This window comes from Amborella trichopoda, chromosome 2 (assembly GCF_054954075.1).
Source record: "Amborella trichopoda isolate Santa Cruz 75 chromosome 2, AtrichopodaSantaCruz75HAP2 v2.0, whole genome shotgun sequence".
Lineage (NCBI taxonomy): Eukaryota > Viridiplantae > Streptophyta > Magnoliopsida > Amborellales > Amborellaceae > Amborella > Amborella trichopoda.
The window spans coordinates 64,488,859-64,514,882 of record NC_142337.1 but is presented as its reverse complement, the minus strand read 5'-3'; the positions used below and the strand labels follow the sequence as shown (position 1 = coordinate 64,514,882).

The window sequence follows — 26,024 nt, the reverse complement described above, 5'->3', positions numbered from 1 at the left end:
GATATTTTACGTAAAATACTTCATCAAAATGTGAATCTGAATAATAAAGGGTATTTAGTCCTGGTCATTTGGTACAAGTGGATTTGCACTTAAATAACTGCATAAAGCAGTTAGTTTGGAGAGTAATCACTTCATTGGTAAATTGGCTAATTTAATATTCTCATTAAATATATGAGACTATTTTATTTATATTTTTACTATTTAAAGTGCCTCATCAGATAAAATATGTTTACATGTCCAAGAAATGACTTTGGTTCCTAACAAAAAAAATCCCATAATATTATACTCCTCAGGAGCTTGTCACATGGCAAACAAATACCCTGTGATTTTCCTCGTAGTTTTGATGGGATTTCTGGAGGTCGTATTGTCCTAAAAACAAACAAAAAAGGGCCTTTTTCTTTTCTGGTAACTCTTCCAATAAAGGGCAAAAAGAAAACGGATAGGAGAGTGAGAGAGAGAGAGAGAAAATGGGGGAAGATCCATGAAAATCACTACATGGCGGGAACTCTGCAGGCCCTTTTTTTTTTGTATTGATTCATTCTCTCTCCATCTCTCTCTCTCTCTCTCTCTCTCTCTCTCTCTCTCTCTCTACAAGCAACAGGGTAGAGCTTTTGCTTCTACATTTTAACGGTAGCTTCCACGGAGGACACGGCGAGAAGCGCACAACGGAAACCCTAGATTTTGGAAATTTTTTGTTGCCTTGTAGGTAATGGAAGTCTTAATGTCTTTTGAAACACTGAATTTTTGGGAACCCTAGTTTTCTTGCATGGGAGATTTACCAGATAATAACGGATAATTTGTTCTTCTCTTTGCAGGTTTTTTGGTTTTTGCTGTTTGTACTAAAGATCTCCTTTCTCAAATTTAGAGGCAAGGATCAGAGAGCCTCTGAAATTTCTCTGCTTTATATCTATCTTAATTGCCCTAGGTGTGTTATTGTAAGTATATGCTGGAGTTGGATTTGAAATCCTGTGAAACCCAACGATTTTAAAGAAATTGAAGACCTTATATTTCTGTTTTCGGGTTAAGGGTTTTTCATGTAATTTTGTTTGGTAATTACTGGAAATATTTTTTCCAAATTTAATTGCATGCATTTGGCGATCTAGGCAGCCGTTGCTTTCTGTGCCTTGGAAACCCTAGATTTCCTTTCCTGTTTTTGAAGTTGGGGTTAATTTTTTGGGCTTGAAATTTAGGCTTGTATGTCTCATCAGAGCCTTATATTTACTTCTGTATTTAGCTATGGTTTCTCAATTCATACTGAATTTGCATATAACCTATACAGCTTGCTAACTAGAAGAAATTTGAATGTATGAACTAGCCCTAAAATCATATTCATCGTACTCTTTTGCTTTCTGCTTGTTCAATACCTCTGATTTTTTTCATCTTCCAGCTGTTTTTTTCTTTTTGGTCTTCTGTTTTTGGTTTATGTTTTGTGGTGGGTTTTATATTCCTTATTTGTATGCACATTTATTGCTCAAATGATTTTGCCTGAATATTTTTTTCCCCTGAAATTCGTTGTATTTGCATGCTTTTATTTAGGCCAAGCTTTGGGGGCATTTGCATGGTCTTTCTAAAACCCTTGGTTTGCTTTTCCTGTAGGGCTCAATCTATCCAGGAGGATTTCTTCAATGGAATAAGAATCAGTAGATGGGAATTATCTCTAGATTATGCATACATGCAATGTTGTGATGGGTGTCCTAACTAATAATCGGAAACGACCTAATGATTTATTCAGTTTAAGATCTTCTCCATGTGGAAGTAAATGTTCAAGTGGGTTTGTTTCTAACTTTGCTGATTCTGAGCATAACAGTGCATTTTGCAATAAGAGGGCAAGATTGTCATCCCTACCTCCAAATTCAGACCCGATTCCTTCACAAAACCTAGTCCAGCCAAAGCCCATTGTTAATTCTTCCACATATCCATCCCCCGCTCCTTTGCGACGATCTGTGCTTGGTCCTGTGAGACCTTCAAAGTTTTCATTGGCAGCCAACCAAGTCACCAGATCTCACAATTATATGCCAAATTTCTTTAGGTCTAGTGAGAAACCAGAGGTCCTGGGTGGTGGATTTGTGGGTAAAATGGAGAGAGGTTTGACTAGGGTGGTGCAGAATATGTATAATGGTGCTAAAAATGATGCATTTAGTTTCTTAAGGAGTTCGCGAAAGGACCAGAATATTAATGGCCATGAAGACAGTTACGTGGACTTGAATTTGGAATCTGGTATCTTGGTGAATATGGCAAATGAAGACATGCCAGTAGAAGATTACAGAAGATTGGTTAGTGCTCATGTAAGTCGCCAATGGGATTTAGATGATAAACCGTTTAAGAAAATAGTCACTGTTGATTTGCCCAAGCATCTTCCGCTGCATTTCGAAAGTTCTAACGAGCCATCTTCATCGGGGTCCGGTTTGATTGCTGCTTCTCAGAAGACTGATGAGGATATAAAAACAGATTCTTTAACTAGAAGCCATAAAGATGGCAAGGTTAGAACTAGTTGTGCGTACAAGGAGTTGCATGAATCAGCACAGAAAAGGAATTCTAACTTGAGCCGTTTGGAACTCGAGGTCAAGTTGAACACTAGGAAATTTGAAACTCTTATGTTTATTTCACAGTCTCAGAAAGAAAAAGTGGAGGTAAGAGATTACTACTTTTTCTTTGTACTTCATTTTTTTGCAGAAGTTTGTTCCAATGCGTGCATTGGGTTCTGGTTTCTTAGATGGGATAAGTTCCTTTAATTTTTGCGGATTTCTCAGATGGGATTTAAGTTCCTTTTATGTATGAGATTTCTTAGATGGGACTATAAGTTTCTTTTCATTTGTGAGATTGCTGAGCACGCACTTTGTTGTTGGATCTGAATAAACAAAAGTCTCTCTCTCTTTTTTTTTTTTGCTCCAAAAGATGACAGGCCAAATTTCTGTGGCATTTCTTGTAATGGTGTGTCTACTGCAGGTCACTGTCTTGTCCCTCCTTTAGTTGCTCTTTTTACCAATCTTCCCTCTCTCCCTCCTTTCAATTTCTTTTTCTGCCTATTGTGTTGATTTTTGAACTCTCACTGACCAGTTGTTGTATTCTTATCCCATCCTCTGTGCCTTACATGTTTCTCAAATTCTATACCTCTCATTCCTTTGATTACTCTTGTTCTATGCTTTGTCTCAGTTCTTCATGTTACAGCACACTGAACTCTATTGTGTTCTCATCTGCTATTACCACATCCCAATACACACCTATTCATCTTGCTATATCAGGTCAGAACAAAATAAGGCTTGCACGCACATCCACTTATTTTATGGCTGGCAACATGTTGACAACATCTTAGTAAATTTTTGGTAATTCATGGTACTGCTGTAATTTTATTTATTTATTTTATTTTATTTTGTTTCTTTGATAATCAAACCTCTTATTTGGCATGGTATGGAGGGACTGCTTTATTCAGTACTAGCAATAATACCCTTTTATGTTTTTTAATGCTATGCCAGAACTAAAATATTTTTGAGAAAGATTTTACTATTTTGGATAGTGTAGTTGCGCTAATGAACTATACTCACTATGCATATAATATGTATAGTATTGGCTCATCCCCACTGCGAATCTTCACCTCCACCTGAAGCCACCAGGGACCGTCAAGCAGATGAATAGTTCATCATGTAGGCTGCGTTTGATGACAACATAAATTTGGGAAAGTCTCCGACTTTCTCCTATACTGTGGTTTTCTCTAGTTTGGTAGCAGTAAAGTTAGGGAAAGTTAGAACTCTATATTTCCCAAGTTACTATTTTCTTAAGTAATGTTGCTGGCCATGGGGACCCCGCATTACAACTCTCAGGGAAAATAGACGCTACACTAACCTGATAAAACCCAAAGGAGCCCTGAGCCTCTCTCTTTTCTTCCATGGCCACTCGCCCTTCTACCTCTCATCATGGCTCAACCCTTGAGCAGCAATACATTGCAGTGCGCTGAAGCTAGGTGCTTTGTTGCCCTCATGCACCCCGACCTTCTTGCGTTCTTTTTTGAATTCCATGCTTGGGGAATAATCCACAAGGGGATGAATGCCATATTCATTGTCCTCATCCCTAAGATAGAAGGAGCAGTCGGTCTAAAAGACTTTAGACCTATAAGCCTTATCAAAAGCTATTATAAAATTCTTGCCACGGTGTTGCTTCAAGGCTTAAGTCAGTTTTAAGCTCCGTCTTCTCTCCCAATCAAAGCGCGTTTGTCAAGGTTCGCCAAATCTTGGATGGTGCTCTAGTAGCACATGAATGCCTCCACTCAAGAACCATCTAAAAAATCCCAGGGCTAATTGTCAAACTGGACTGCAAAAAGACCTATAACCATGTTGATTGGAAAGTGCTCGAAGAAACAAAAAGAAGGATGGGTTTCGGGCCAAGGTGGAGGAAATGGATCTAGAGCTGCATTCGTGGTCCATTCTTCTCCATCCTCAGCAATGGTTCTCCCCAGGGGTACTTCTCATCCTCCAGAGGTCTCAGGCTAGGCGACCCCCTCTCTCCCTTCCTCTTCGCCATTGCGGCTGAAGTTTATAGGAGAGCCACGTCAAGACTTTACCAAGGTCGCCTAGTATGTGGTTTCAATATAGGAGCACAGGGTCCGAGTGTCTCGCACTTCCAATATGCCAACGACATGCTTCTTTTCTGCGAAGCGTCCAAAAACCTAGTTGAAACCTTGCTCCTCTTCCTCCATTGATTCCACTTTACTACGGGTTCCAAGGTAAATCTTCAGAAGTCAAAATGATAGGCGTTGCAGTGGACCCTCTATCCCTAAAATCTTTTGCAGAAAGCTAGGTTTGTGGCGTCGACACGCTTCCCTCTACCTACCTCTGCTTGCCTCTCTGCTATGGAAAACCTAAAAAAGCACAATGGAGTCTCCTCATTGATAAATTCGGGAGGAAATTGTCAACATCGAAAGGGAGGTACCTCTCCCCGGCTGTTAGATTAACTCTAATAAAAGTGGCTCTCTCTGGTGTCCTCATTTTCAAATGTCTCTCTTCCACTTACCTGCTTTTGTGCCCTCCCGTCTTGGACAACTGATGTGTAACTTTATGTGGTCTGGAGATGGGACCTCCAAAAGTACCACCTTTTAGCATGGAACATCGTGTACCAACCTAGAGCTGTAGGGGGATTGGGAATCCAAAACCTGAAAAAGAATAACCTGGCCTTATTATGCAAGTGGTGGTGGAGACTTGCCACACAAGATAGTCAATTGTGGCACCTCATTTTAAGCCACAAATACCGTCTTTCATCTCCCCCTTGGTCCATTCCAGACTCCCTACCCCAATCCGCCTCTGGTTTTTGGAGTCAATCTCTCACTTCATCCGCTTTCATCGCAGGAATGGTTCCATAGTGAGATTCTGGCTTGACCTTTGGTTGGGTGGCTCGCCCTCTCCTCTCAATTTCCACAACTTTTCCGCCTTGCCAGAAATCCTTCAGTCTCCATTGAGGATCTTTTTCCGTCCTCGGGTTCTTCCAGATCGTGGAATCCTGATCTTCGTAGACCATTGTGGGTTGAGGAGCTCTCGGATTTCCTAGACCTCTCATCCTTCCTATCCTCTTGTCACTCGCCATCTCAAGGGGAGGACAAAATCATTTGGACACCGAACCCTTCGAGGGTCTTCTTGGTCTCCTCCCTATTCCACAAACTCGACCTTCCCCCCCTCGGGATAGCAACAAACCATCCCTCAATCTCCCAAGCATGGAACTCCTCCATTCCCCCTAGGATCCATGTATTCAACTAGCTTGCCCTATGGGGTAGAGTTTTAACAGTGGACCAACTCCAAAGGAGAGGAATACAAACCCCAAACAGATGCATGATGTGTCTCTCTAATGAGGAGACTAACGTTCACCTATTTTTTCTTTGCCCATTTGTGGGTAAAATCTAGAGTGATACTCGTCAACTATTTGGATGCTTGTGGGTAACCCATGAATCAGTTCCTAACCTCTTCTAGCTTTCAGCCTATCTCCCGTGGCCGTAATCTAGATCTATGCTCTGGAAAGCCACAGTAGCAGCCATTCTTAGGGCCATCTAGAAGGAACGATATAACAGTATTTTTCGAGGCCTATTTGCACCCATTCACAAAATCAAGGAAATGGTTAGAGGCTTAGTGATTTCTAGGCCACAAAGCATAAATGTTTCAAACTTTTGTGAACCTCGGACATCCACCTCAATTGGGCCAACATGCTCTTCCATAGGCCAAGAAAGGTTCCTCGCTCGACCCTTTGGAGACCTCCAGAGGTGGGCAATAATTAAGCCAAACTTTGATGGTTCCTCAGTGGGCAACCCATTGTTACCGGAATCTCTCCACCGACCTCGCGTTTCCGGTTTTGAAACCCCATTCCGCGTTCCGTTAAGGAATCTCCACGGAAACTGTTTTTCGAAACCAAGGAAACTCGATTCCTTAATTTTGGAATCTCGATTCGACACATCTTTAGAAATCTTTTTTCGGAACCAAGGAAACTTGATTCCTTAATTTCGGAAACTCGATTCAACACATCTTTAGAAACCATTTACTGGAACCAAGGAAACTCGATTCCTTAATTTCAAAATATCAATCCAACACATCTTTGAAAACTTGAACCTATTAATTGTGGGTAGACGTTCCCAAATATATCGAATCTGGATTCTAGCGAGGATTAAATCTTGATTCCATGTCAATTGGAGTAGAAATCGTCCTTCGAATGCTTCTAGTCGTTGCAAGCTTTCATTATTTTACTTGTGCCATCTTGGATGGCCTTTACTTAAACTTTAAAATATAATTGGTAAATACAACACATGCATTTTAAAGTAAAACCATGGCTATTCCTATTTTGTCTTTATAATAATGAAGTCAAAATCACAATAGAGGAATACTTGTCTTATGTATGTAATGACCATAAGTTCAATAGTAAACACAATCACTTTAAAATTCGGGAAACCTTCTAATAAGAGACATCCAATATAGGTTCTAAAGTTGATGAGGCTCAAGATGTTCTTGTGGCTTCCTTCTCCATAAAACTGAAATCTTGATTCCTAATAGGGGTCGTCAAATGCATTCTATAGTCCATATTATTGTAAATATCGATCTCAAACTGGCATGGATCTCTGATTTATATACTTTAAAAGCTTGATTGCAAATATGTTAATATCACGATTCGAAACAACGACATATCTATGTTCCACATATGTTAGAAACTCAATTCCATAGATGTTGGATACTTGATTCCGCATATTAAAGAATCTTGACTTCTGGAGTGTCGATTCCAGGGGGATGGGAATCCCGATTCCAAGGAGGACGGAATCTCGATTCCATAGGCGGATGAAACTTGGATTTATTTCGATCGAAACACAATTTTCAGAATCTAGGAATCTCGTTCCTAGCGATTCCTATTGTATGGACAATGATTCCTAAGACAACAATCTTCTAGCCGTCCGCAATTCCGCGATTTTGGTTCCTAAAACAGTTCTAGTTCCCAGGCATTTTCAACAACAATGGGGCAACCCTGGTCCAGCAAGAATATGAGGCATTTTTAGAAACCACAAGGGAATCTCCCTCCTCTCCTTCTCTTCTTCAATAGGGACTGCAGATTTCACGGAGGTCAAAGCACGCACCCTCCTCAAGGGCCTTAGACAGTTTAACCATTCATGGGGCTCTTCTCTTATAGTAGAAGGGGACTCAAAAAACATTCTCTCTTGGGCCTCCTGCATATATCATCTACCATGGAGACTCTAGCCTCTTTTTGACTAAATTACTGATCTTTGCAAGCATATGCAGGTCTCTTGGACTAATATCTAGAGGGGGGCCAATCAAGTAACCGATGCTCTAGCTAAGCAAGGAGCCTCCTCGGAGTAGTTCCGTACTTCCGTTGCCAGAAATGTTTTGTGCATTCCTTTATCAAATCTCTACGTAGTCAATGCTGCTCTGTTATTGTCTTTAATGTGTTCATATTTTTATTTCTTGTAGCATCCTTGGTGGTTTATTTTCTATTTGTTTGTTACCTCTCTCGGTGACTTGCTTTTGTAGCCCTTCGGGATCTTTTTGTAACTACCTCCCATTAATACAATGTTGACAATATAAAAAAAAAGAATCTCACTTCCACCTCTCGATCCTTCTTTTTTTTTTAATCCAGGTTCCACAAAATTAAATATCACAGATTTTAGGTGCACAAAATTGTGATTCAATCAACATGGAATCAAGCTTTATGATTTTTAAGAGCATTGATCTGATTTATTTGGAATCCCGGTTCGACATAATCTCATTTTCAAAAATACATATAAAAAATTAAATCTCATTTTCAAGTATATCATCATCATCAAAGCCTTATCCCTACTATTTGAGGTCGGTTGTACGAATGTTGTTCCGCCATTCTGCTCTAGTAATGGCCACACCCTTAGTAAGGCCTCATTTTCAAGTATATTAACAAGATAATATTTTGTATGTTTTGTAAACACAAACACGAATTCCCTAGCGCACTAGTGAAATATTATGTTATTTGAAGTATATTGTTACTTAATATATGATCAAAACTCTATACGTGTCTACGAACTCTACTTAACATCATTCCTATATTTTGAGAACCCATAAATATATTGCGTTTAAATTTCCTTATTAGTAAACTACGTATTTTTACTTATCTCTAGTCAATCTAGAAAATCAGTAAACCTCAAATCTAGTTTTAAGGGACGACTTTGATTCTGATATCTGCGGGTAACGATGATTAAAGCCACTCAATGCATCATTTTCAGTACTAGTGAAATCCTTGTTTAGGTCTTAAGGATCATTGAGGACCTCGATTCCAATGTTAGGGGAACCATAGCTAAGTGTACTCGATACATTAATTCTCATACTAAGGGATTGATGCTCTAGAACCTTGAACCTTTTGCCCTATAAAAACTTGTTTCTTGATGATTTCTTATGCGGTTCCAATTGGTTGAGCATGTGATTCTAGAAAGTTAAGAATCTCAATTGCAATTGGGTTGGAGTGTTATCTACAAAAAGCAGGAATCTCGATTCCGGCGATATTCATTGTACAGATGGCGCTTCGTATCATGGGAATCTTCTTGCTGCTTGTTATCCGACACTTCCAATTCCTAAAATGCTTTTTGATCTCTCGCGCTTCCAACGACTATGTTTCATCACCACCGGGATAGAGGCCCTTGATCGTACTCCATCCTGTGATATTGTATTGAATATATTGAAGTATATGAAAGCTACATGCCATATAGTAAGTCTGTGTTTACATACTTTATGGAGTTTGTAATACATTGTTTAACACGTAATTTTCCTTTTTTCTCTCTCTCAGTAATATTTCCCCGTCAAGTTTGATTTCTTATTCCAGCAATTAGCAAAAATCCTGTCTTCAAACTAACATGTATTTATGACCATCTGATATGGATATCTTTGCTTTAAGTTTCTGATTGATGCACATAATTCTAATTTTTGTGGCAGGCATATGATATCATATTTTTAGTCTAGTGCTTATTTTGCTGTACCTTTATGCATGAAACTGCAAATTTCCACGCTTGGATGCATGATAGTCATTGTATGGCGGTGATTGGCCTTCTCAACAACTGTATTGAAATATGGCTGTTCATTTTCCAGGATTCTTTGCATAAACCTTTGGAGCCTCTCTCAAATGAAGATGAAGCCAATGTCTCCCGTGCTCTGCAGGGTGGTAGTAGGTACTATAGTTTAGTTTGATGCATGGGTTGAGGGTAATGCTAGAGCAGTGTTTTAAGGCGTTGGAGCGGCTGATGCAGCTCGATGCGATCTAGATGTGGGTGCATATGCGATCAATAAATATAAAAAAAATCTAATATCTAAAAAAATGGGTTAATGCATAGAAGAAAATATGGAGGTGATTTATGTGATAGTAGGTATTTTATTTATTCATTAACTCGAAAAGTATCAGCTGTCGGAGATTCTATATCCATTATTCCCTGATCGAACATAGAAGACATTAAAAAGTAGAAACTAGAAACTTGAAATTAGCTTCATAAAACATTCAACAACCATAATCACAAATTTGCTAACCACAAACTTTAAAGTTGCAAAATACAAACTAGAAGTCTATGAAGATTAAAGAGTTCAAAAGTCAAGACAAATCATCACCATTTCTCAAGTCTTGAGATTCTAAATTTTGAAACCTAATCAGACAAGTTATCTAGAAAGTCTCCATGTGCATCATCATCATCACTGTCATCCTTAGCTTCCTCCACATATTGTTCTTCTTCCTCGATCTCCTTTGAGGCAGCCTACTCCTCCTCGACCTGTGGAGCTGATGTGCGACTGGACCCAGCTCTACTATTTTGTGCTCTAGTGTTGGGCCGTTCTTCATTAGCCCTTGTGGCTAGCATCAAGCCAAGTAAGATCCTCACCCTCAAACACGTGCTCTACTCGTGGATCCATGGTCCACTTACTTGTGTAATCACCATCAGGTTCATACAATTGAATAGGGTTGAGATCCACACGCTTTTGATACCTTTCCCTAAGCCGCTCATTGGCACATAAACCAAATCATTCAACTTTTGCTACTCCAACGTATTCCTTTTTTTGGTATGGAGCTGTGGTAGAAAACAAGGAAACAAGCAAAAGTAACAGATGTTATTTTCTTGTTTCTACTCTTAAACTTCTTAGATAAGTGAGATTTTAGAAATTTGAAATTTGAAATTTGAAATCCAAGAAATAAGGATTAAAGACTTTCATACTCAAATGCACTCCAAGTGCGTTCGTAACCATATGAGCTACATGTGAGACTCAACACTCTAATAGCAAGACGATGTGGATTCGGTGTCTCGCTTACGTATAATACCCACCAGGCAGTTGTATAACATTTTATAATTTAGATTTTAGATAAATATTTAATTATTTATATAAATGGAACTATACATTATACAAGTTCAAAACTGTAAAGCAAAACATAATTGAAATTAAAAAGGGTACTTTTGGCCTTTACCGGGATTTGTGGTGTCCATGTTTTGAGTTGCAATCTCTCTCCCAAAGTTTCCCAATGCTAACTTGAACTGAAACAATCAATTCTTGGCTTCGGATCTTATCTTGGATATCTTTGTCAGGGACAAACCTCTCAAGCACATCTAAGAACCCACCATTTATTACACGATCAAACATAATGGTTAGGTGCTTGTAGTGAAGAGATGGATTTAAAAAGTACCCGCCTGAATGGAGGTGACTATGAAGCTGGTTATCCAATCTCCTATCAATAATTTCAAGCAATGTTATCAAATTCGCTTCGCATTTGCCAAAGAGGCCTAAGCCTTCGGATCTTAAGCATAAATCAAAGCAAAGAGAAGCGTGGTGTTGCCTCTTCGGTTAGATTCGAGCCGCTTAGGCCTGCTTTGGTTTGCTTTGGGTCTGCTTCGGCTGAAGCTTCGGGCTTCTTCGGCCGAAGCTTCGGTCAGAAAATAAGTACCTATATAAAAGTATTTTTTTATTTTTTTAAAAATTTTAATTTTTAAATTTTAATTTTTTCCATTATTTTATATATTTTGTATATAAATATCTAATTTATTTATATTAAATTTAAAAAAAAGTCTAAAGTCTTCTCCCGAATTGGCTGAAGCACCGAAGCTTCATTTGTCTCACCAAACTGAAGAAGACTCCAAAGCGAATCAGACAACGTTGATTTCAAGTATAGCCTTGCATTTATTTTTATCATCCTTTAAAGCATTTTTTATCTCCTCTTGCCCTAGTCATTGCCTCATGTATGTAGCCCATGGCAGGCTTCACTTCACTTTCAACCAATTGAAGCACTCTCACTACAGGGCTAGCCACCTCCAATGCATGATATATCTGATTCCAAAAAGGTGTATTGAGAATAATTTGTTCAGCCTTCCTATTTAAAAAAAAAAATTTGTTTAGCCTCTCCCATCCCTATGCTTTGACTACTTACTTTTACTCAATTGCTCTGAAACAAACATGGTCCTCAAGGAATTCTTTTGCTTACATAAGCTTTGAAGATTCAGAAATCATGTGGCAAATCTAGTGACACCTCGTCGCATTGTATCTCTTTTCTTTGTAAAACTCCTCATTATGTTAAGGTCTATGGTGTGATTATAAAATAAATCCAACAACAAACATAACTTTTGAAATCGTCCCACTAAATATAATATTGTACTCATTTTCTTAAGCATGGGATTAACACAATGAGCTGCGTAAGGAATCCAAAACATATGCGTCCTCTTCAAAGTCAAAACATGCCCAGCTGCAGCGTGATTGGCACCATTGTCAGTGACAATTTGTACCACATGTTTCTCTACAACAAATTCTACAATCTCATCCAGCAAGTCACATAAGTATGTAGCATCATGTGACTTATCTGAGGCATCAACGAACTTAACAAAAAAAAGTATTTTTTGGACAAAACCAAAAAATTAATAAATTCCCTTGACTTCCCTTTGGCCCATCCATCACACATAATAGTTGCCCCATACTTCCCCCACCATTTCTTTGATAAATCAAAATTTTGTTAATGTCAAATACAACATCATTTAATAAGGGCTTAATTGCCCAATTGCCTGGACCATATATGCAAAACTATCAAGGGTTATAATATAAAATGAAATACCGGCCATGTAAAGCCATTTTGCAATGTATTTAAATACCTTCTTCCTCACCTCTTTCTTGTATCGATTTTCAATTGTGGTTTGGCTTACTTTTGCCTCCTGTCTTGAACCACAATTTCAAGGTTACAGGTGAAAAAAGTATCCATTGGCCCCTTAGAGAGGTGTTTTTTTTCTTACATTGCCACCAATATTTATAAACCCCTCTCTTGACCTTGGAGTTCCCCTTTGCCTCATTCCAACCTCTGACGTATCTTTATCATCTTCATCATCATCAAATGATTGAATATTATCAATTAATTCTTTTTGTTTCATTTTTTTCTTTTCTTTTTGTTTTTTCAAGCTATCCATTTATTCTCTAATTTCCTTTTTGATATCTTCGGTTGCTTGTGGGCATGCTCTTACATTCTTAGAAATACCGGCTAAGTGTTATTTTTACCGAAAAATACCCCCTATATAAGTATTTCCACAAAGCGTACAAAATTACAAATAACGCAATTGTGGTCTTTTGGATTATTATTTTTTGCTTATTTCCAAACCGGATACTTGTTACTAGAAGATTGTGAAGACATTGCCCACATTGCCCTGCCCAAAAAAAGTGCTCAAATAGTAGGGGAAAAAAACTTATTGATTACTTGAAGAAAATATTGATTTCTTTTCAGCCCTTGAAACCCTCAATCTTTTGTCAAAATCTAAACCTTCCTCAAATTAACACCCAAAATAAACAAATCAACCACCAAGATCAACCAAGACGAAAGTCTAATTTTGAAAAAACAAATTTTTGCCTCTTTTTTTTTATTTTTTTTATTTTATCGATTTGATGAAGTAAAGGCTGCCGATGTGGCTGTTTTTGGTAGTTTCGGGGGTTTAGTACCCCCCCAAACCCTTTCCCTCCTTTTTTTGGGCTTAAAAAGATGAAAATACCCCTTTATCAAGGGGCTATTTTTTACATCACATGCTGGCCGCATATGTGCCCTATGCGCTATGCAGACGCATATGCGGTGGGATGTGGTGCATATGCAAGCGCATCCCTCCAAAGTGCATATGTGGGGTCCTATGAGGTGGTTGTCAGCGCATCCCGCATTATGCGGCAATGTGGCCGCATTTTAAAACACTGTGCTAGAGACTTTGATGTTTGACTTTACGTTTACTGTTGAATCCTTATAGAAAGTAATGGATCATGGATTTCTCTGCAGGCATGAAGTTCTTGTTGTACATAAGAGTTCTAATATTGAGATTACAAGAAGCATCTTGCAGTGCTTGTTACCAGGTGCCTGGTTGAATGATGAGGTAATTCTTGTCGATGTTCTATATGGTGATAGAAGTTTAGGAGTTCCATTTTATTGAAAGCATTGTTGATGATTAATATAGTCACGTTAGCCTCATATTTGTTTTACTTCTTAGTGTCTTTTGCAAATTCTTTATATCTTAGTGTTTCCTTTAGGTGATAAACTTGTACCTGGAATTATTGAAGGAGAGGGAGAAAAGAGATCCAAAACACTTTTTAAAGTGTCATTTCTTCAACACATTCTTTTATAAGAAGGTCAGTTGCATCAACTATTGTTGTTTATTTTAAGAATAATGCTAGCCTAGAATGGTGTTGCATGCCTTCTTTTCTTCTCGAAGTATGTGCTTATAAAGGATTTGTAATGAAAATCTACTTCATTTAACATTATGACTTAAGTTGTATTAGTTGTCTTTTGACTTTTGAGCACTGTCGGCCATTGCATGTGTTCTAATACTATTGGATTGGTGGCAATTTCAATTTTTAAATTTGAAAAGAAGTTACATTTATTCAGCGTGCATTAATGACACTATCTCATAATGCTTAATAATGTACAAACATATCAGGGGCATTTGATTTTTTTTGAATAAAAGGTGACCATATATTAAAATATGGTTTATGTATTACAAAAAACCATGAGTTATAGGTTACAACACCCCACATATCAGGTGCTTACAAGCGTACAAATAAAACTAGAGCAAAAAATTCCTTGAATTACACAAAGATAAGGGAAGATAGGTTGCTGTAAGAAAGAGGTGAGGGTTGGAGAGGGAGAGTGTAGGAAATCGAGAGAAAGCAAAGTGCAGTCAAGGAGTAAAGATAATGATAAGATAAAAGATGGGAGGGAGAGGATGAGGAAGAGAAAAGGTGAGAGATAGAAGATGGGGGGGGGGGGCTAGAGAGAGAGAGAGAGGGAGATAGAGACCGTGAGGAGAGGAGAGAGAGATGTCTTCGGTAGGCATCCCACATACCGGGGCTTTGCCCAAAATTAGAGAATAAAAGAAGCCAAGAAACGGAAAGATGTGGATGCAAAAGCAGCCCCACGTTTTGCTAGCAAATCAGCTTTCAAGTTTGTCTCATGTGCTAGATGTCATGGAAGTCAACTCAAAGTGGCCTGCATAAATGAGTAATATGATAGAAAACATGGGTTTGTAAGGAGGTTGTGATTTGCACGTTGCGCAATAAATAACCTTTCTAGAGTCAGCATCCATGAGCAAGTGGTTCCCGCAAAATCAGATTGAATCTCTTGAGAACTTCAAGAAGGGCATTTGCTTCGGCACTGTTGGAATTGCTAAAGCCAATGTGGGTGGAAAAAGAGTCTAGGATGGTCCCTTTCAAGTCTCTACAAATTCTGCGAACATCGCACGGACCCATATTCCCTAAGGAACATCCATCTATGCTGACCTTAATAATCTCTTGAGATTTTTTTTATCTTTTTTTTGGAGGGGGGGGGGGAGGCTGTTTTTTAGGATTTTAGTATGTCCTGCTAGTTGGATTTGAAGTTTTTTTTGAGAAGCCATTTATAGCTTGCATTTGTTGGCCCAAAAAATTGTTAGAACTCTAGCTCTTTCTACCACGGCTCTCACGCTACTTTTGGCTACTAGGAAGATCTGCGAGTTTCATTTCCCCCAAATGGACCATATAATTGCTCAAATGGAAGCTCTCCAAAGGAAAAAGTATGTCGAGGTGGATGAGAAATAGGTTTGACGGACTTTGAAGTAGCCCGCTGGCAATCAAAGTCATTGAGATGTCCAAACTTCGGACATGAAATTCCAGTGGAGAAAAAGATTAGAATGAGATTTTTCTTCCTCCCCGCAAAGAGGGCATCTGTTTGGAAGTTTGAATCTTGCCCTCTTTAGTTGGTCTAAAGTGAGGTTTTGGTTGGAAATAGTTAGCCAAGTGAAGGCTCAGGGTGAGCCAGGCTTTGTTGTGAACAATGTTTTAAAACCCGAGGGTTCCCGATGCGGATCGCCGATCAAGATTGGGAATCTGTCGGGACCTTTCCGGGATGATGTCGGTCTCGGCCTTGGTTCCCCCAAAAAAGCCCCCTTTATATTTTTCTTTTCTTTTTTTCTTAAGCTCATGTAATGTGTTTTTAGGTCCCACCCTAAATCCCCAATCCATTATAGGGAGTGTTTGATAACTGAGAGTTTTTAAAGTGGGAGTCAAACGTCCCACTTCCATGTTTGGAACCACGATGCGGAAGCTGCAAAATGGAAGTTTGGCCACGAGACGAATTTCTAATGATAGAATCCATGCGATTTTTGGGAGCCACCTCTTCCATCAAAATAGATGGAAGAGGCGTTTTCCATACTTTGTGGGTGAGGCGTCTTCCATCAAACACTCACTTAATTTTCATTTTATTTTTTATTTTTAATATTTTTCTAGATCACCGATCTAGACCAATCACAAATCACCGATTTGTCATCGATATGTGGGGTGAAAGATGCACCCCACCAATCCGGATTTTGAAACACTGGTTTGCAAATGATTACTAAGTGGGAGGAGGCCAGATCAAGTGCTTTATAGAAGGAAGTCACTGAGAAAGCCCCAATGTTCACCTCTGAAAACCCTTGACGAAGAATGAGGCTAGAAGGAAATGGAGAGCTAATAGGTCATCAAAATCATGGTCTTGGAGTGCTCTCCTCAAGGTGGGCGTTCGGAGTAGGTTACTTTCGGTTTGTGGAAAATAATGAGCAACAATGGCATTGGGTTGCTAGCAAGAGCAAAGAGATTTGGCCAAGTTTCTTTGAGTGTGGTTGATTTCTTATCCTAGAATGGTTCCAAGAGAGAACGTTTTCTCCTGAATTAACTTTGAATCTAATGAAAGCATGGAAGCTCAAAAAAAATATTTTTATATAAGCCATAGGAGACTGCAAGCCTCAGGTTGTTCTGAGGGAACCAGGCTAGAAGATCTGTGCCATATTTTTGATGGAATACTTGGTGCCACAAAATATTCTTGTTGGTGGTGAACACCATCACCAATTGCCAATAAGAGCCCTATTCATAAGTTCGAGATAAAGAATCCCCAGGCCACCCGCTTGTTTAGGGATGCAAACTTTATCCCAAGGAATAAGTTGTGGGTTTAATTAGGGAATGATCTCATTGTATTATTATTTTGATCAGATGCTCAATGAATGAGGTTGGTCCACTGCCAGCCATGGGTGACATAATTTCATATGCATTTGAACTCCAAAAGTGTTCTAATGACAATTTGTACTTGTTTATTGTTCTGTTTATAAAGGTTGTATGGTTGTTTCTCCTTGTGACTTGCAAGCATGAGTGAGAGATAAACACTCAATTTCCCTTGCCCATGATGTATATACTCAAGGCCATGACACCCTTGAGCTTCACCTTGAGGATTGAGGACCACAATTCCATACCTATCCAGGAGTGTATAGTATTACAAGTTTGTGATTCAACTTCTTGTTGTCCTAAAGATGCCACAGCAAGAGTATGGAACACCTTCAATCTCATAAAGTAAAGTTGCCTCATATAAGACTGATACAGGCATAGCATTTGACCCACATGTATAACTGGGGTTTCTAACATTTTCTGGTGGCAGGGGGCTCATTGTCTTCACCACTATCTTGCAGGTTTCCAAGAAAAGAAAGCAAGAGAAAATGAATCCACAATGGTATGCTAAAGCTCAAGCTCATATAAATACGTCTCATGAATGACCCTCACTAAGTAAATATGTCCCAGTGTGTTGTGCCCTTTCTCTCATATTTGCGGGAGTCACTAAGTAAATATGTCCCAGTGTGTTGTGCCCTTTCTCTCATATTTGATGACTCCCACAATAGATGCCTTTTGAAGTTTCCCCAGAAAAGTACCATTAAACATGGGAATTAGGCACCGCGAACAGAGGAGAAGCCCGAACATCCGAAGCTGAAACCCATTGAGGGTTTCCACATGCAAAACATTAACAGAAACCTGCCCCATGTATTTTTTTTTTTTTTGCTAACTGCTGTTGCACTGATTTTGCTGAACTGCAAGTAATAAATATGGTGTGCCAAATGCTAACTTGAAGATGACATCACGAGCTCTTCGGAACTGACCAGAGTAGGTCAAATATAAAGAAGATAAAAAATCTTATATGAGAAGAATCGTTCGGGTTTTTGTCAAAATAGTGGGAACATGGAGACTCTTCAAAAATGGCCCTAAAAAAGCAAACAAAGATAGAGAAAAATCCCAAAAAATCAGAAAAAGGGTAAGAACAGTGAGTGAGGAGGGAGTATTTGGAAGAGTGGGGGAGAAAGAGAGAGTTCCCATAGGAAGAGATGATCTTCTACCATCTCAGAGATCGTGAAATATGAGCTTCTACGAAAAGTGTTCTTTGATATGAGTTCCTTCTTTAATCTGTCATAGTGTCATCCTCTTTTTTGTGATGGTTTGAAAAAGGCCCCTATTCTAGCAATAGAGAAGAACGATGGAGAGAGGGAAGACAATGTGATCGGTTTGTGGTGAATACTGAGGGAGGGTTTTGCAATGAAGGGGAGGGATGGTGTTCCAATTTGGATAGATGGGGAAGGGTTTGCTCTGTGTGTATGCGTGTGTGTGTGTGTGTGTGTGTGTGTGAGAGAGAGAGAGAGAGAGAGAGAGAGAGATGAGATAAAAAGGAGAGTTCATAGAGTAGAGAGATAGAGAGTGATGTAAAAAGGAGAGTTCATAGAGTACTCGTCAATAACAGGTGTCTTGAACCCGAGGCTGTACACCTGAACTTGTCTCTGCACATGCTGAGGCCAAGTAATTTGGCCCAGTCGACTAGGCCAAGTTTAAAAACACTGGTTAATAGTGAGGGGCATCTGATGGTGATGGAACCTATTAAGAGCTATGATAAACATTATGTCATGGAATCAGTTTCAGAGACCTGTGGAGAAACAAGTGTGGTAATCAGGAGTGGAGGAGCTTAGATTGCAGTGAAATGCTGCAATGAAAAAATTATGGGGATGTGCCCATGGCCGATGGGGTGCTAAAGTTGATCCTCAAGTATATTTCAATTGGTATCCTTGGTATTGTGTGTGTCGGAGGGTTATTTAGGGATGAGACTAACATGAATGCTTGTGGTTGGGGGTTGTGGACTTCATGGATGCAGAGATCAGACACTACACTCCTTCATGGTCTCAACAAGAAGGTAATTTTTTTAGAAGTGGAGGAGCTTAGATTGCAGTGAAATGCTGCAATGAAAAAATTATGGGGATGTGCCCATGGCCGATGGGGTGCTAAAGTTGATCCTCAAGTATATTTCAATTGGTATCCTTGGTATTGTGTGTGTCGGAGGGTTATTTAGGGATGAGACTAACATGAATGCTTGTGGTTGGGGGTTGTGGACTTCATGGATGCAGAGATCAGACACTACACTCCTTCATGGTCTCAACAAGAAGGTAATTTTTTAGAAGACTTTTTTTTTGGTAAGAGAGAAGCCCATGCTTTAGATCCACGTGGTCTACAGAGTACCACTTCACCGAACCATCCACGTGGTATACTGCAAGGCATTAGAGGGAGAAACATTTACTATTGAAGAAGAAGATTTTTGTTTATTTATTTATTTTGTGAGAGAAAAGCCCGTGCTTTAAATCCCGGCCATGTCACTAAACCATCTACGTGATGTACTATGAAGCTTTAAAAAGTAAGACAGATCTCTATTAGATTTGAGCCACGTGAGGCCATAGAGTCCATACTTTACCAGCTGTAGGATTGGGGAACGAAAGGTTACTTGTTGGGGAATGCACATTTACTTGTTTGGAAGGGAAACTTAACTCGTTGATGATGGAACCTGGGAGTTGATGACCACCCTTAGATTAATTCCTTTAGAGATGGATGATGAATCTCTCCTGATTTGAATGAGGGGAAGTATTTAGAATCTGAGTTTTGGCCCAAACCTCCCTCATCTCTCTTTGGACCGCCAAGGTTTCTTGGTGCCCGCATAGGTGGCCAGGACCCTTTGCTGCCAAGGGAACTGAATCTGCCTTTTATAACACTCATCTCGATATCTATTCTCTTGCTTTCTCTGGTTCTTTGATCACTTGATTAGACTTTTCTGACTTATGGTGCATAAATACTTGGAGATGGTCATGTATTTGTTTCTGATACTCCATAAGATATTTGGAATTATGGAAAGAGATGAAGCAATATCCATAGCTATATCTGGGTCTCATAGCTTGTAAATTGTAATGTGAATACCTGCCTCCTGTGGTCTGCTCAGTATTGCTGATGTGATAATGGATACTCTTGGGTTTACTTGAGCGTATCCATAGCTATGTCTAGGTCTCATAGCTTGTAACTTGTAATGTGAATACCTGCCTCCTCTGGACTGCTCAGGATTCCTGATGTGATAATGGATACTCTTGGGTTTGCTTGAGCTCTGTAGAATTCATTCCTAAATGCTCATAGGGAAGCTAACAAGGCATTTGGCATGTCATGTTGGAATGAGGTTCCGAGGATGAAAAGTGGGAGGTAAAGAGTTCCTACCTTTGTTCTAATTTTTGTATCAAGCTTGACTGTTCTACCATTTTTATCATCCAATAATAGACGCTAAACTCAGTCGCACAGTTATTCAGTTCAATAAATGGGGTCTATTTAAAAGCTATACTTATTTTGTTATTTCTCATTAGTCATCTCCAGTCATGTCCATGGAAATGCTAAGTATTTCTATCGAGATCTCTACTTGATCTTTCAGGGTCTTGGGTCTTGTTTCGTTACAATGACAGACAAATGGGTGCACATTTGTTCTCGTTTACGCATAGATTTATGCATCTTTTTGTTCTTGTTTTAGTCCATTTAGATGTTCTTTGCAGCCAGTTCGTCTTTAACCTAGTTGCTTATGGTTTCAGCTTATCAGTGGGAGAAGTGGTTATGACTATAAAGCAGTCAGAAGATGGACAACCCAAAGGAAGATAGGGTACGACCTTATTGAGTGTGACAAAGTAAAGTTGTTATGCCCTTTCTATTTCTTGCTCTTTTTAATCTTATGTTTATTTTTTATTGCGTGCAATATATTGTTTTTCAAGAATATCTGTAATGAATATTTTTTCATTTTTTGCTTGTCCAGATATTTGTTCCGATTCATAAGGAGATACACTGGTGTTTGGCAGTAATAAACATAAAGGATAAAAAGTTACAGTACCTTGATTCCCTCAGAGGCTTGGATTCTGAGGTCCTAAAAGTGTTGGTATGTGTTAAAATCGTTGATCTTATCCAATATTTTGATTCACCGGTTTATATAGTGACATGTTTTTTAGTGGACAATTTCACATGCATTTTTGGATCAAAACAGCGTTTGTTGTCTGGGTAATGTGTTCTTTTTATCTGTAATTACTCTTTGTTGATCCATACTTAAGTTGTATCCATGGATGATGAAAACGATGTTGAATTGCTACTGTCTGTTGAAATACAAAGACAATTTCATTGCTGTTATAGACCAGTTGTTGAAATTTAGAGTTGTGTCTAGCCTGGATGTAACACGTATTTAAATAAAGATATATGCCATGGCTAAGTTACACTACAATGTAATTGATAAGGATGAACTATTGGAAAAGGAAAATTGTTGTATGCAGGCTGGACCGCATTTCTACAATATGCGGTCCCAAGGTATAAAGCATCCATCTTAAAGATGCAAATAGGGTCCATCTGAAAACAATTGAAATTAACGGTCCAAATGTTTTTTTAATAGAATTATTATTTCTAATTTTCAAAATCTATTTATTTTTTCATATTCATGATCTCCATGTTAGAGATTACATGTCCTTAAAAATTAAGTCCAAAAATCCATCTCAAAAATAGATTTTTAGGAGGGGACTCGTTTCTACATGGAATTATAGAAACTGTATCCATCAAAAAAATATGAAGGATTAGAGGGTTAATCTTGTAAAGGAGGACTATGTATGGATGTTCCACTTAGTTCTCTGACCTTAATGAGAGTCGGCATAGGAATTTACCTGGAAGAACTGAGAATTCTGTCTTTTTTTTTGGGATTAAGTGTTTAAGTGCAGACAAATGCAATTGACATGTAGAAACGAAAAAGTGGGATTTTAGAACAAGTATAAATGGTTTGGGAAAAACAGGCATTACACCTCACAGAACTGCCATCTTCTGGCTTGTTAGCCTAGGATCCTTCTATGATGCCTTTATAGATACAGAGTGACCAAGTTACCCTGCTCTCTGATTGTTTTTCCCTTTACAATGACCCCATTTGAGGATGCCCTTCACGCCCTCTACTTGCTTGTGGAGAGACCTTTAAGCTCTTCCCTCAAGCTGCCCATCTAAATAAATACCAAGCGGCTCTTTACATGCCTAGAAATAGTATATTCAAATTATGTTAATGTATAAAATTTAAGAGTGGAAAATTTTCCTCCTCAAATTTTCCCTCGAAGAAAGTCACTTTGCATTCGTTCAGTCCTATATGCAATTGGATACAGCATTTATGAACAAGGACATAGAACTAGATCAGTATGCTGCTAAGTGTGGATTTTTGTTAAGGTGGCTCAGCGAGGAATTGGACCTTCTCAGCAGCCAATCTGCACTCATGCCTCTCTGCTTTTGCATAGCATGCACACCCCGACCCCCCCCCCACACACACACACACCCACCCCAAAAAACACTCCACCCCACCCAAAAAAAAAAGCCACCTCCCACCCCACCCCTTCCCCTCCCAAAAAGACATAAGTATATTGTGAGGACTCTAGCTTACAGCCAAGACCTCCCAACTCAGGCAGATGCCTATCTAGGAGCCCATCCTCATAACAGAGCTCTTAAGAATGTTGCCTCTTCGATTATATATTAATTAAAGCCACTAGATGGTCATTTGCAAATTGTCTGCTGAGGATGGGGTATCATAAAGGCAGGAAGATTTCATCAACTTACTGGATGTGAAATTGAAGGACTCGTAGGAGAGGTTGCAAAAGCCTACTAAGGCCCCACACGATCACCATATCGAGGACCTGACTCAAGGATTCCTAACAATGAGTAAATGAAAGGGAAGATGATGGATCTCCTTGTTTCTGTCATCTCATGCCTCTGAAGAACCCTTTTTGTGTACCATTAATCAGAATGGTGGCATGGAGATACCACCCTTCCATCTATTACCAAACTCTATCTGGGTTATCAAGTAATCATTAGAGTACCAATCAGCCTGATTTTAAGCCTTTTATATAGGTGTGTCTTTTATATATCGAATATATGCATTCATGAGCAACCAGTGCTTGGTCTAGTCTCACAAAGCCTTACTGTGTGGCTTATATGATAATAATCCACTTGGCTTGTGCATCTCTGTAATTTTGTTGTAGAATCCAAAGTCAGCACGATTATTATTATTTTTCAATGAAAATTTGTCGTTATTTTCTAGAGATTTCCAAATTGCACCTCTGTTGAAGGTCAAAATCACTTTGACAACTGACCTGCTTTTGTTGCATTTTTTAGTTATGTAAATATTTTTCCAGGACAAAATTATATTTGGATCTAACTCACCAAAAGTGAAACGGGAAATTTATTGGGTATTTAATTTGTTCCAGGCTTGCAGCACCATGAGAAAAAAAAGTGCTTCTGGAATCGACAACAAACCCTTATTGTTTGCGTACCTTATGTTAATCTTCTTATTTTGTAATTTAATAGTATACACTTTATTTCGTATATCAGGCTAGATATATCAAAGACGAAGCAAAGGATAAGAGTGAAACAGAAGTAGACTTAAGTTCTTGGATTCAAGGATGCATTGAGGATCTCCCCGAGCAACAAAATGGGTATGTATAGTGACTTCTGAAGATTTATCATAGGTCATGTTATCTTTGCATGGTTTTGAGCTCTACCATTAGTCGTGCGCACCAGTAACTTGGATATGTATTCATGCTTCTATGTCTGTTGTGAACCAACGTTTTTGATTTACAAGCTTGTGCTAGCTGCTGATTTTTGTTAGTGATTGCATCAGACATTTGGGTAGTTCTTAAATTTTTGGGAAACTTATGTATGGACTCAAAACTCAAAATAAGATGCGGTATTAAGAAATGGTCTATTTTTTGGGCAATGCTACATTGAGGCCCAAGATTTTCAAATTTTGTGCTTACCATTTACTCCATGTTCGAAAGTTCGACTTTTTTACTGTTCTAAGCACAAAAAACAGGGAGGTTTGAGAGATGGACTTTCGAACCGCCCAAACGCAGTTCTTTTGTGTTTCGCCTGCTCAAACGCAGTTTTCTTGTGTTTTGGGTGGTTCAAAAGTGGGATTTTCGAATTGGGGGTAAAATGGGATTAAAAGAAAAACTTCAAAATTTTGGGACCTCAACCTAGAATGTCCCAAAATATGTACAATATTCAAATACGAGAACTTATTTTGGGTCCATACATAAATTTCCCTAATTGTTTGTCTTATGGGTTCTTTTGTATGTACTTCCCCTATTCCAAGAAAAGAAATTCCTAGGAATTTCAACATTTTATGAAGACGTGCAACTGGTTGCAGAGAGTAGCACTTTAGCTAAAAAAAGACTGGTTCTTCATCTTCAAGAAAGGTTTGGGTACCTTCACCCTTCTTTGGAAAGTTTTTCATTAAGTTAAAACCTCTCTGGCTTTGGGTACCTGCTTGCTTTCTCAGAGTGGTCTCGTCATTATTAGCATCAGTTCTTTTGCCTATTTATAGACCGGTGGCGTGTTAGTATTTTCCTCTTATTCATCTTGACGCCCCATGCGTGTCCTCGGTCTCATTTATGAATACAGAACTGCTGCTACGCATGCATTCTGGTCTTCCTCATGACTGAGGCTCTTAATACTCATTTCTTGCTTCGGGTGAAGTTACTTTAATGGATTTCTCATCCACTGATGCTCTATCTTTTGTAAAATGAACATCCGGCATAAAATGGTGAATGCAAGTGATTATAGAATGGGCACCCATTTAGGCTAATTAGAGAAGAACACCTGATTGCTCCATTAACCAGTTCAAAAACAACATGTCGTTATTACAATCACCAAGTTTCTCATATACAGAAGTATAGTTTTTTGTTGCTGTTCTGATGTGAGGTTCCTTTATTTTTGTTGTCAACAGTTCGGATTGCGGCATGTTCATGATAAAATATGCTGATTTTTACAGCAGAGGCTTGAAACTGTCATTCAGCCAGGTGATTATATTTGTTATGTTTATTGCTTACTGGATAGTAATTTGTAACGGAAAGTAAACTAAAAATTTAATTGATTGGGAGGACATTGCATGAAGTCCATTGAATAAAACTTCAATCAGGACTCTTCTCTAAATAATGACTGAAGATTATACCTGGTATATCTTCTGTGTCTTATCTTTGGTTCTGTTTGGATGCACATCTCGTAGGACAATATGCCCTACTTCAGGAGGAGAACAGTCAAAGAGATTTTAAATCTAAGAGCAGACGCGTGACAATCAAATTTGTGATGGTAATGACCTGCCATCCTGCTTATGAGATGATGCATTGATCATGAGATGCATGGATGATGGATCTGTTCTTTTATGCATGGTTGCAGCAAACCTGTGTGGTGAACATTGACTTGAATCAGGAGAATTTCAAGGCCTAGTTTTGATTGACATGGGCATGCATCGACTCCATGTATAAGTGACATGGTCATGCATGAACCCCCATGCATGGTGTCTGGTGTAAAGTATGTGCAAGTGAGTGTTCATTTTGGTTGGCAAGTGTTTTCGAGTTTTCGAGGTCGCCATTGTGGGCATTCCATCGACTCGGGTTTTGTTTTGTTTGTTAGGACTGATCGATGGAGGCCTTTTTTTTTTTTCTTTTTTTGTTTTCCCCATGTTTGGGGCTTCTTGCTATTGAATCGAATTATATTAAGTTGCAATATTGTTTTATTTTTAACGCCTTGTATTAATGGAGACGAACTTCGGGGGTTTGTACCACGCATTAAGTTTGTGGACTCTCTCTCTCTCTCTCTCTCTCTCTCTATATATATATATATATATATATATAAGGTAGTGCACCCTGGAACTTACGGGTGGCAATGGGCCGGCCACCCCTGCACTTAGGGCCGGTGATGGTCCGAGTGGCCCTAATAAAGTAGGGCCCAGCCAAAAAAAAAGGCATGAGAGCAAGTCTTCCACGGCCTGAGTTTTTTTTATTTTCTTTTTATGTTTTTTCATTTGTGTTTGGCAGGGCCCTGCCCTAACAACTCTAGAACCAGGACTAGGCTGGCCCTGAGGGAGGAAGGGCCAGG

The 26,024-nt window shown here is 38.9% G+C and overlaps 1 protein-coding gene across 26 annotated transcripts; it reads left to right on the top strand.

Moving 5' to 3' along the window:
* The first annotated feature begins 305 nt into the window (after window positions 1–305).
* LOC18430338 (ubiquitin-like-specific protease ESD4) lies at window positions 306–25,714 on the top strand. Of its 26 annotated transcripts, none has more exons than XR_016050138.1 (13): window positions 306–706; window positions 816–867; window positions 1,597–2,630; window positions 9,582–9,661; window positions 13,756–13,849; window positions 14,004–14,102; window positions 20,678–20,745; window positions 20,896–21,015; window positions 23,478–23,581; window positions 24,241–24,343; window positions 24,874–24,946; window positions 25,153–25,235; window positions 25,323–25,714. XR_016050138.1 is itself a non-coding variant. In XM_006840496.4 (12 exons), exons 3-11 carry the CDS (start codon window positions 1,665–1,667, stop codon window positions 25,216–25,218), a joined length of 1,695 nt encoding a protein of 564 aa, XP_006840559.1. In that variant the 5' UTR covers window positions 306–706; window positions 816–867; window positions 1,597–1,664; the 3' UTR covers window positions 25,219–25,235; window positions 25,323–25,714. The 26 variants fall into 26 exon arrangements, 10 of the variants coding, with proteins under 10 accessions (XP_006840559.1, XP_020520465.1, XP_088715583.1 ...); XR_016050133.1 differs by having other exon boundaries at window positions 20,678–20,770; window positions 24,295–24,343; XR_016050127.1 differs by having other exon boundaries at window positions 20,678–20,770.
* The last annotated feature ends 310 nt before the right edge of the window (window positions 25,715–26,024 follow it).